The following is a 12334-nucleotide window of genomic DNA, read 5'->3' as shown; positions in this document are numbered from 1 at the left end:
GACTGTGCACCAGTGCACAAAGCAAGGTCCATAAAGACATGGATGACAGAGTCTGGTGTGGATGAACTTGACTGGCCTGCACAGAGTCCTGACCTCAACCCGATAGAACACCTTTGGGATGAATTAGAGCGGAGACTGAGAGCCAGGCCTTCTCGTCCAACATCAGTGTGTGACCTCACAAATGCGCTTCTGGAAGAATGGTCAAAAATTCCCATGAACACACTCCTAAACCTTGTGGACAGCCTTCCCAGAAGAGCTGAAGCTGTTATAGCTGCAAAGGGTGGACCGACGTCATATTGAACCCTATGGATTAGGAATGGGATGTCACTTAAGTTCATATGCGAGTCAAGGCAGGTGAGCAAATACTTTTGGCAATATAGTGTATCTACTGGTTTCCTGTCAGGGTTGTGGACTGTTTTCTGGCCACTAGAGACCCCCACTGCCTTTTTGTTGGTTTCCAGTCTGTCATTATGTCTAATAGGTGTCACTTGTGCTTTGTTTAGGTTTGTGTATTTAAGTCACGTGCTTGATTCACAAGTAAGGGATGAATAATTACTTCAAATAATGGCTCTATAATTTATCGCTTGTTATAATACTACTTCAAAACAGATCAAATAAATAAATAAATAATACACTGCAGATATTATATTTCTCTGATCCACCAGTGTGTCTCCACATCCTTATTTGACAAGAAAAAAGGCCATTATATATTTACACCACACTGTCTGGGAGCCAAAGTCAAAACATTGCATGCAAAGGACTGGCTTACATGGAAATCTGGTGACCAGTTAGAAGGGAAGATGCTTCCCTTCTTCATAATCTTCATGAATGTGTCCTTTGAGTGGTACAAATCATGGACTGGCTGCGTTCATATTCTATTCAGTTCAATTCAATTAAATTTTTTTTTGTATAGCACTTTTAACAATGAACATTGTCTCAAAGCAGATTTACAGAACATAAGAAACAAAAAACATAGTGTAAAAAGTCCTAGATGTTAGACAAAATCATCCCTAGTGAGTAAGACTGTGGAGACATGTGGCAAGGAAAAACTCCCTTAGATGGTATGAGGAAGAAACCTTGGGAGGAACCAGACTCTAAAGGGAACCCATATTCATTTGGGTGACACCGGAGAGTGTGATTATAAATTATTCTAATCACCGAAGAGTGTGATATGAACAATGTCCTTTCTGCAGTTATGTACAGTCTACAGTGTGATGTAGAATGTTAGTGTGTATTAATTAGGAGGTTGTTGTCGTCCTCAAAGTCCACATAGGGCTGGCAGCGTTGCTTTGATATACCCAAATCCTCACGAAGCAGAATCCAGCTGAGGTTCAGGATCCTCGCAGGGTTGGCCTCTGTCTACTGGAGCTGGCACAATCGCCTCGGGATGGGTAAAAAAAGGAACATGTGGAAAGGAATTAGCATTCGTAATATTAGCAGGACTAGATGATAATGTGCATTTGATCAGATGTACTGGAGTACAAGGTTATTGGGTGTGTTATGTGTATGCCAGGCTAAAGAGATATGTCTTTAATCTACTTTTAAATTGGGAGAATGTGTCTGAGCCCCAAACACTGTCAGGAAGACTACTCCAAAATTTGGGAGCTGAATACAAAAATGCTCTACCTTCTTTTGTAGATTTTAATATTCTGGGAACTACCAGAAGTCCAGAGTTTTGTGATCTTGAAGAGCGTGGTGGATTGTAGCATGTCAGAAGACTGGTTAGATACGTGGGAGCTAAACCATTTAGAGCCTTGTATGTAAGTAGTGCTAGTTTGTAATCAATTCTAGACTTAACAGGTAGCCAGTGCAGGGATAATAATATTGGGGTTTTATGATCATATTTTCTTGATCTGGTAAGAACTCTGGCAGCTGCATTCTTCAAACTTGTTTATTGAAGATGCAGGACAACCACCTAGTAATGCATTACAATAGTCCAGTCTGGAGGTCATGAATGCATGAACTAGCGTTTCTGCATCAGATACAGACAAAATGTTCCTAAGCTTGACAATATTTCTAAGGTGGAAGGCTGTTTTAGTAATAGTGGAAATATGATTTTCAAAGGACAAGTTGCTGTCTAATATTACACCCAGGTCTCTCACTGCTGAGCTAGCCATAACAGTACATCCTTCTAAATGCAAGCTAAATTCTAATGGAGGGTAATGTAACTTCAAACAGGCTTCTTCAAGGTGAGTTGTTTTATTATGGTTTGACATAATAGGCTTGCTTAGTCATATCCATGGTCTCTGCTATTTGTGTCCCTAAATTAGTGTTAGAGTGAATGAGTGCAAAGGTTACTGTGAAGACAGAAGAGAGAGAGGAGAAATGTGAAAAGAACTCCGCACAAATCTCATGCTTACTCTCCCCATCTGGGAAGCATCCGATCTTGAATGGGAAAAAACATGTATTGTGGAGCTGCATCTGTAATATGTATATAAAATGGGACATTGATATATTGTAGAAAGTATTCAAAACCGTTCGTTTCCTTGTTTTTTAATAGGTTACACCCTTATTCTGAAATTAAATAAATTCTCCAAAAAACACCATAACAAAAAGTATAGTTTTTCACATACTGTATGAGTGTAACTTATAAGTATATGTTTTGTAACTGTTTCACGTTTCTCTTCATTCCTCCTCCCAGTCCCTGCTATGTACAAACATCCCACTGTGTTATTAGGGGTTACAACCGGCCAGATGATGAGCAGTGCCTTGTTTCCTCCAGAGGTATGAATATCAATACCTATAAATGTCATCTACACCTCTATTAGTTCATTAGTAGCTGCTGAGAATATGCTGCTTGTAAGGTTGTGACTGAAATGTTGTGCGGTCTGTGTCTTATTATTTTGCATGTTTATATTTGCAGCCTGGCTAGCTAAGCATTTAACTCACTGGTTCGTGTGAGTTTTCCTTCACATCAGGACAATTGTATATAAAGAGTTCCCAGTATCTTAAACTCTAAGGGTGAATAAAGTGTTGTTGTTGTTGCTTGTAGATTGAACTAAATGTAAAAGAAGACATGATAGAAGACTGGTGATAAACCAAGCTAAACATGTGGTGTTAAAAATATAGCTTAGGTACATGTGATTTCCACTGATCTCACTGATTTTCTCTGATCTGCTGAGACACAGATCTGAGTATTTTCATCATCTTTGAAGGGCCCTGTGACTTAAATACACAAACCTAAACAAAGCACAGGGGACACCTATTAGACATAATGACAGAGACTGGAAACCAACAAAAAGGCAGTGGAGGTCTCTAGTGGCCAGAAAACAGTCCACAACCCTGACAGGAAACCAGTAGATATCAGTTTATATTCCTTTTTCATCATAAAATGGACATAATAAAGCGTCCAAAAGTCATAATGGACAAATCAATGTGTATAAATTACACCACAATATGGATTTTAATTAAAACGCTCAAGAGAAACATTATTACAGACTTTTGCATAACAGCTGGATAGACTTTTATTTGATAATTATGTGCAGTATTGACATTAAAATTTATACTTGATTTGGATTGGTCAGAAGGTGTTCAGCATGGTCCTGATAGCAGTTCAGGTTTCAAATCAAATCTCTCTTTTTTAAGAATGTCCTCATTCTGATTATTGTTTCTCTAAAAACAGTTAAATCAAAGTATTTGGCAAACTCCAATCATTTAACCCTCCTGTTATCTTCAGGTCAATTTGACCCGCTGTAAAAAGTACTCAAAAATGAGGTATAATTTTATATAAATGAGATTTATAATACCAAATATTTTAAAAAAAGTGCAAAATATATGTTAATGTGTTGGAAACAACCTTTATCTGAAAGTACTTCAAGAATTTGATCTAGATGGGATTTTTGTGGAAGATTCGAAAAGTTGGGAAATGAGTTTTTAACAAAGTTTTGGAACTGAAAATATCTAAAAACATGAACAGAAGGGGGAATTTTTGTGTTAGAAAAGCTAGGAAAAATAATATCAATGTAGATATCATTGACAATTGTACAAATAATTGCCGGACAATGGAATTACTGTTAGGAAAACGTGAGATGGCAGTAAGAGGACCACACAGTAGTGCAGCTGGTCAGGATGGTGAGACTGGGGAGCAAGAACCCTCTTCAACACTGACTCAATCTGGGACCCAATCACAGAGTCTGAAATGACTCTGAAACCAGAACAGTGTAGATTGTATATTTGTCGCCCAGTTGTAAAATAAGAAATTTTGAAGGGCAGTTTGGTTTTTAAAGTATTTCCCTGGGGATTCTGGCTGGTCATTTGTTCCAAATAAAAGATGAGATGTGTTGGTTTGAAGTCTTAGATAGAAAGTTTTAGATATAAAAATTGGAACACACTGAAATAAATACAGAAATCTAGGCAAAATGTTCATCTTTACTGAGTTTAAACGACCAGCCAGAGAAATGGGGAGAGCTGACCAGCGAGCAAAATCATTCTGAGATTTTGTGAACTGTACCAGCTCTCCCAATTGTTCAGTATGAATGGCAATTGCTAAGGGTTCAATTACCAATGCAAAAAGCAAAGGTGAAAGCTGGGGGCAGTACGGTGGCCTAGTGGTTAGTACTGTTACCTCACAACAAGAAGATCCTGGATTCACATCCTGGGTTTAAACAGACAGGGGTCATTCTGTGTGGAGTTTGCATGTTCTCCCTGTGCTAGTGTGGGTTTATTCTGGTTTCCTCCCTACTCTTGGTATTACTTCTGTGTTTTCTTTTGTTTAGGGAGATGTTTGTGTCTTCTGTCTAGGAAGAAGCCTAATCGGTTCCCCCAGTCTACTTGGTGCCATGCCCTGCCTGGTCAGCTGACTCCATGCAACCTATAAGAAGACTCCTTCATCACTTCCTGCCTTCAGCCTTGTGCTCACTTGCTTCACCCTTTTGCTCACTTGAAAGCCCTTTACCCCTTAACTGCTCAGCTGTGTAAATGTGAGTTGCTCTGGATAAAAGTATCTGATAAATCTTGTAAATGTAAATGCTACTGTTTGTTTGCAGTCAAATAAATCTGTAGATGCCCTAGTTAACACGATACTTATGTAGCAGTTCCAATCAGTACAATGAAGTACATCTTGCTTTCTGCTGGACAGGACCTTCTGTCTATGCCCTTAAGGAAAAAGCTCTACCGCTTTCTGAAGAAGTTTGCCTCTCCGGTCTGGACGTGGTGTGCAGTCGTGCCGACAAAAACCTGATCACTCACACATACAGGAGAGGCCTGGTAGAGGTGCCGAAATAGCTCAGTTGGGAGAGCGTTAGACTGAAGATCTAAAGGTCCCTGGTTCAATCCCGGGTTTCGGCAGCTGGAGGCAGTGTAGTCAACCTGCGCAGTTCTGCAACTTATGCCTCAGACTTGAAAACAGCAAAACGTGGAAATGGTGCAGGATAAAGGTCTGAAAGCCCCCTGGTCTGAGACGAGAGCAAAAAAACTAGGATGCTACAGAACTCTTAGGTTCTCGTTGAATGCTTAGCCTGCACCCTTCAGTTTACGTGACCGCATGCCTCAATACCTGCCTACAAATCATTGAAAGGTAGCCTCCTAGCCTGCACGCCATTAGAAAACCCCTGCTTTTGACAAGGCTCCTTGGAAGCGTTACCCCCTGACGAGGTGGCCGAGAAGTTAAGGCGATCGACTGCTAATCCTTTGTGCTCTGCATGCGTGGGTTCCAGTCCCACCCTTGTCGTGCGTGTGCTTCCTCTTTACCGCTATGCGCCACACAGCAGCAACTGAATGCTCCCCCAGACAGTCGTGCAGCGTGAAAACAACAGTGATCCGACTACTTTGAAAATCGTGCAGTGTGAACTCGGCATAAGTGTTTCACAACCTTGGGCTGCATTCCCATGCTGGTTGGACACACATGCTGTAAGTTCATATGAACAAGCCACTTCAACCGGAGGTGGAGGATATGGACAGCCAATCCACATTTCCACTCTTTGGAGGTGTGGGTTCAAATCCCACCGCTGCCAGGGTGGCCTTTTGTTCTTAATATTCTCCTAGTGCATGTTCCCGCTCAGTGCTTAATTAGTAAATGAATAATTTCCGGAACAAAACTAGCAGTCTCTCGCCGCTGTGACAAAACGGTGGTAGCGCAATTATAAAGATTATAAAGATTCGTTGCTGAATGGTCTCATGTATTATCCTGTTCCATATCCATGCCAATCATGAATTTAAAAAAATAAATTCTCTCTCTCTCTCTCTCTCTCTCTCTCTCTCTCTATATATATATATATATATATGTATATATATATAAAATGAGTAAAACCATCATGGCTTCTCTATTGTTAGCAAAACATCTTGAGGCACCTCATCCTCTGCAACACACCATTCTCATATGCCGCAACCATTTAAGGGCAGTTGTGGTAAAGAGAACTTTAAATATCTCTTATGAATTTAATATTAATTTCAAATTTCCTAAATGTTGATATTTTGCTTTATGATTTGTTTCATTGTAGACAATCAGCAAGTGTGAAAAAAAGCTTTAGCAAAGGTTAGGGTGACAAATTTCAGGGAAAAATTCTACAGAAACCCAGAACTGCTGGAGGAGTACAGAAGAGGGAGGTTAGGAGAGAGAGAGAGAGGTTAGGTTTGGAGATGTTACAGCAGGTGTAATTAGCAATAAACACCCTACAGTGTTAGGAAATGTACATGAGAGTACACACACACACACACACACACACACACACACAACCCTTTAGCCACTACTATAACAGGACTTTGGTGCTGGACTGAGTGGACTGTTCATACTGGGGGAAATTCCCGCCACACTAAAGCATGGAGGTCGTGTGATTCTTAAAGTGACAGCAGCCTAATAAATTTGCTGCACAATTTTGTTATAATTTAGTAATTTAATTACATAATAAATAAACAGTTATTTGTTCTTCTGTTAGTAATTTGTTTGTTTTTTTTATTTTCTTTTTTACTTTACTTTTCAATTCATTTCAAAGACTAAAATTAAGCTCTACCCCACCCCACAACTTCAGGCCCAGTATAGAACACACACACACACACACACACACACACACACACACACACACACACACACACACACACACACACACACACACACACACACACACACACACACACACACACACACACACACACACACACACAGAGTAAGCATCAAGTCTATACTATATGATGATGTATACATAAAATGTTTTTCCCCATGTTATGAGACTAATTTAATGTAATGCTTTCTTTCCGCTTCCAGGAATCAAAAACGAAAACAAACTGGAAAAATAAAGAAAACTGAAGAGCTGACTAAGAAGCAACATGAAAAGAAAAAAAGACAGTGGTCAGTTATTTTTTAGTGCCATGGTAAAATGCTTCATGTTTTTTAGGTAAACGTTGAAATGTTGTCCTGTTTATTCCTGTTTTAATGTTTTTCTTATACAAGGTATAAGAAAAAGTATACAAGGCTCAGTATAAATCTCAGACTAGTATACTTATTATCATTACCCAAATAATTAACCTCATTACTGAAACCTATATATCATTACTGAAACTCATGATTATTAGATGTTAATTTAATTAATAGAGATATAGTACTTTGATTTTAAATGCATGTGCAGAATCTTAAAATGATGTTCTCTCAGGTTTGTCACGTCATTCTGAAAAAATGTCAGGTTTCTTCAAAATATAAAGAAAAAATGTTTGTAAATTGTGGACGGTGTTGCAGTAATGAGAGAAATCAGTCAAAATTTAAAAAACTGTTAAATTAAAAATAAATATTATTTCAGAACTTGAAGTAACTGTGCATGACTATTAATAATCCATTTTTAAAACTGTGAAAATGTATTTGCTTTTCTATCAGTGTTAATGTTTTCACAGTGTTGCAGTAATGAGATTTTTTAGGACTTATTTTGGAAATTATGTTCAAAAAGGTGTTAAATGGTAAGTAAAAGTTTTTAAATTAATGTTCACAAACACTCCAGACTTTGTTGCTAATGTCTAAAAAAAAAAGTTAATTTAAGCATTTTTAAAATTTTCATGTTTGAAATTTTTAAAACCAAGATTTCGTGAGAATCACCCAGATATGTGTGTAAATGTTTGTAGAGGAAGTGCTGGAGTATGCTGTAAAAACATCGATTTTAAAGTACTATCCGCTGTCGTCTGCACTCTGCATGCTAATCTTTGTTTTAAAATTGTTCTTCTGATGTCTGAAGGTCCAGAGAGTGCTGAGGGTAAACCCATGGGCTTGGAATCGAAGTACAAGTGGGTTTTTAGAACAGAATGCACTCTTTATATGAGGTGTCTGCTAAGACCTATATTTTGTAAAGGTGTATGATGTATTCTGTGTGTGTGTGTGTGTGTGTATGATGTATTCTGTGTGTGTGTGTGTGTGTGTGTGTGTGTATGATGTATTCTCTGTGTGTGTGTGTGTGTGTGTGTGTGTATGATGTATTCTGTGTGTGTGTGTTTTAGGCACCTGTTGGAGCTGTTAAGGAGGACAGCGGTTCACGGTGAGAGTAACTCTTTGCATATCATCGGTCCATGTGGATCTGTTAAAACCATGGTACGAAGCTGTCTGTGTGCTACTTCTGTTAGGTTAGGATACACACATGTACTTTACACTAAGCTGTTGTGTGTGTGTGTGTGTGTGTGTGTAGCTGCTACGTTGTGCTCTGAGAGAGCTGCTGGACTTGCAGGAGGTGAAGATGAATGTCCTGCAGGTTCACCTGAGCAGTGAGTGTTGTGTAAAAGAGTGTGTGTTTAAAAGAGGCTGCTGGTTTAAGTCACGGCTCCGTTCATGGCCGCGTGTCTCGTGCAGGTCTGCTGCAGATGGACGACCGGATCGCTCTGAGAGAGATCACACGCCAGCTTCAACTGGAGAACGTCGTAGGAGACAAAGTGTTGGTGAGTGTGTTCCAGTATTCCTGGAATTCTCGAGTCGTGTATACAGCTGGGACGTTACAGGAGCGGCAACATCACATGATTCAAAAGAAGTGAATGTGAGAGAAACTTGGGAGTGATATTACTGTAACTGATAACCCAGTCTGTCTGTCTTCTTGCCTGCCTGTCTGTCTGTGCACCTGTCTGTCTGTCTGTCTGCCTACCTACCTACCTACCTACCTGTCTTTCTTCCTGTCTGTCTTCCTGCCTGCCTACCTGTTTGTCTGTCTGTCTTCCTGTCTGCCTGTCTGTGCACCTGCCTGTCTGTCTTTCTGTCTGTCTTCCTGCCTGCCTTCCTGTCTGTCTGCCTGCCTGTCTTCCTGTCTGTCTGCCTACCTGTCTGTCTTTCTGTCTGTCTGCCTACCTGTCTGTCTATCTTCCTGCCTGTCTGTCTGTCTGCCATTACCTGTTTGCCTGTCTTCCTGCCTGTCTTCCTTCCTTTCTTTCTTCCTGCCTGTCTGCCTTCTTGCCTGCCTGTCTTCCTGCCTGCCTCCCTGCCTGCCTGTCTGTGCACCTGTCTGTCTGCCTGCCTACCTACCTACCTGTTTGTCTGTCTTCTTGCCTGCCTGCCTGTCTGTGCACCTGTCTGTCTGCCTGCCTATCTGTCTGTTTCTCTGTTTGTCTGCCTGCCTACCTCTCTGCCTACCTGCCTGCCCACATGCTTGCCTATCTGACTGCCTGTCTATCTGCCTGTCTACATGTCTGTCTTCCTCCCTGTCTGTCTGTCTGCAGGTGATAAAAGCAGCAGTCAGCCAGTGTTCTTCATCCTGGAAGAGTTTGGTCTGTTTGCTCATCATAAGAACCAGACGCTGCTGTACAACCTGCTGGATGTTTCTCAGTCTGCTCAGGCTCCTGTAGCTGTGGTGGGACTCACCTGCAGACTAGTATGTACACACACACACACACACACACACACACACACTTAATATACCTGTCACCAAAAAACGCCGCATGTTTATAAAATCTCTGTATTTTTTTCCTGTTTGTTTATTGCAGGACGTTCTTGAGCTCTTGGAAAAGTGTGTGAAGTCTCGTTTTTCCCACAGACAGAGTCACCTGTTGAGTTCTCTGACTTTCCGTCAGTATCGAGATGCCTTTCAGTCTGAGCTCACGCTGCAGGATGACTTCCCCGACAGCAAGTTCTCTCAGGAGTGGAACCTCTGCGTCTCGGTACGACACACCGCATCACGAACCTGAACTGAAGTGTTACACTGCTCACATGTGAACATACACACTGCTGGAGGAAGCTCACGTGTTTTCCTCGATTGTACATAGCACATGTTCTCTCTCCTCGTCTTCCTCACCACTGATGATGATGATGATGATAAGGGAGTAATTATAATGATCCAATTCTAACCATGACAACCATGATTTGACCAAGCATGACCAATTAGAGTAAAATAAAAATATCTAAAGGCTTAATATATATATATATATATACAGGTGCAAAGTTGATTTATTTCAGTAATTCAATTTAACAAGTGAAACTGCTGTATTATATAGAGCCATTACACACAGACTGATATATCTCAAGTGTTTATTTCTTTTAATTTGGACGATTATGGCTTACAGCTAATGAAAACCCAAACTTCAGTATCTCAGAAAATTTAAATATTGTGAAAAAGTTCAATATTGGAGACTCATGGTGTCGCACTCTAATCAGCTAATTAACTTAAAATACCTGCAAAGGTTTCCTGAGCCTTTAAATGTCTCTCAGTCTGGTCCAGTAGGCTACACAGTCATGGGGAAGACTGCTGACTTGACAGACATCCAGAAGACGGTCATTGAGACCCTGCACATGGAGGGTAAGACACAAAAGGTCATTGCTGAAGAAGCTGGATGTTCACAGAGTGCTGTGTCCAAGCACGTTAATGAAATTTGAATGGAAAGAAAGTGTGATAGAAAAGGTGCAGAAACAACAGGGATAACCGCAGCCTTGAGAGGATTGTGAAACGAAGCCCCTTCAAGAATCTGGGGGAGATTCACAAGGAGTGGACTGCAGCTAGAGTCAGTCGCATTCCTTGTGTCAAGCCAGTCCTGAACCAGAGACGATATCAGAGGTGTCTTACCTGGGCTAAGGACAAAAAGGACTGGACTGTTGCTCTGTGGGCCAAAGTCCTCTTTTCAGATGAAAATAAATTTTCCATTTCATTTGGAAATCAAGATCCCAGAGTCTGAAGGAAGAGAGGAGAGGCAAAAAATCCAAAGTTGCTTGAGGTCCAGTGTAAAGTTTGGGGAGTGGTTTTTGGAGCCGTATCATCTGCTGGTGTTGGTCCACTGTGTTTTATCAGGTCCACAGTCATCTACCAGGAGGTTTTAGAGCACTTCATGCTTCATTCTGCTGACCAGCTTTATGGAGATGCTGATTTCATTTTCCAGCAGGACTTGGCACCTGCCCACACTGCCAAAAGTACTAATATCTGGTTTAAGGACCATGGTGTCCATGTGCTTGATTGGCCAGCAAACCCTGTGAAATCCCATAGAAATCCCATAGAGAATCAGTGGGATACTGTGAAGAGGAAGCTGCGAGACACCAGACCCAACAACGCAGAAGAGCTGAAGGACGCTATCAGAGCAACCTGGGCTTCCATAACACCTCAGCAGTGCCACAGACTGACCGTCTCCATGCCACGCCGCATTGCTGCAGTAATTCATGCAAAGGGAACTCCGACCAAGTATTGAGTGCTGTACATGTTCATACTTTTCAGTAGTCCAACATTTCTGTGTTGAAAATCATTTTTTTAATTAGCTTTTTATTGGTGTAATATTCTAGTTTTCTGAATTTTGGGTTTTCATTAGATGCAAGCCATAATCATCAAAATTAAAAAAAATTAAACACTTAAAATATATAAAAAATATATCAGTCTGTGTGTAATGAATCTATATACTATAGAGTTTCACTTGTTGAATTGAATTACTGAAATAAATCAACTTTTCGATGATATTCTAATTTATTCAAATACACCTGTGTATATATGGTGGGGGGGGGGGGGGGGGACAAAATCTCTGCTGCCCTCTAGTGGACAACTCTGAACATAACCATGACGACCACGATTTGACCAAGCAGGAGTAAAATAAAAATATATAAAGGCTAAAAATATACATTATAGAAATATAACATACATATAATAATAAAAATGCTTTTTATTACAAAAGTACAGCTTTTGTATAAATATATAATCACTGCCCGATGCCTGTGGGTCATTATACACAGAATCGAACTGAGCAATTATTTTCTTTACCCGTGTCACGAAAACTGAAGGACGTCATAGTACGGGTTTTTAAACTGTGGTCAGCCCTGAATAGGGGACAATGTCATTTATTTGTTGCTGCTGTTTCTTCTTCTTCTGGTGTCCTTATCCATGAGAGACAGAGAGAGAGAAAGAGAGAGACTTTGACTTTTACAATCCTTTTATTTACACATAAGTCACATAATATGTGGTAAAATCAGGGT

The 12334-nt window shown here is 40.3% G+C and overlaps 1 protein-coding gene and 1 non-coding gene across 2 annotated transcripts; both read left to right on the top strand.

Moving 5' to 3' along the window:
* The first annotated feature begins 2644 nt into the window (after nt 1-2644).
* LOC131344022 (origin recognition complex subunit 4-like) lies at nt 2645-10299 on the top strand. The gene is made up of 8 exons (XM_058375945.1): nt 2645-2724; nt 4716-4919; nt 7199-8202; nt 8413-8503; nt 8598-8673; nt 8759-8859; nt 9579-9764; nt 9877-10299. Exons 3-8 carry the CDS (start codon nt 8024-8026, stop codon nt 10075-10077), a joined length of 834 nt encoding a protein of 277 aa, XP_058231928.1. The 5' UTR covers nt 2645-2724; nt 4716-4919; nt 7199-8023; the 3' UTR covers nt 10078-10299.
* On the top strand, nt 5214-5286 carry trnaf-gaa (transfer RNA phenylalanine (anticodon GAA)). The gene has a single exon. It is a non-coding gene; the product is annotated as a tRNA-Phe (tRNA).
* Nucleotides 10300-12334: the final 2035 nt, after the last annotated feature.

Source organism: Hemibagrus wyckioides, linkage group LG23, assembly GCF_019097595.1.
Source record: "Hemibagrus wyckioides isolate EC202008001 linkage group LG23, SWU_Hwy_1.0, whole genome shotgun sequence".
Classification (NCBI taxonomy): domain Eukaryota; kingdom Metazoa; phylum Chordata; class Actinopteri; order Siluriformes; family Bagridae; genus Hemibagrus; species Hemibagrus wyckioides.
This window is presented reverse-complemented; position numbering and strand designations above follow the sequence as displayed.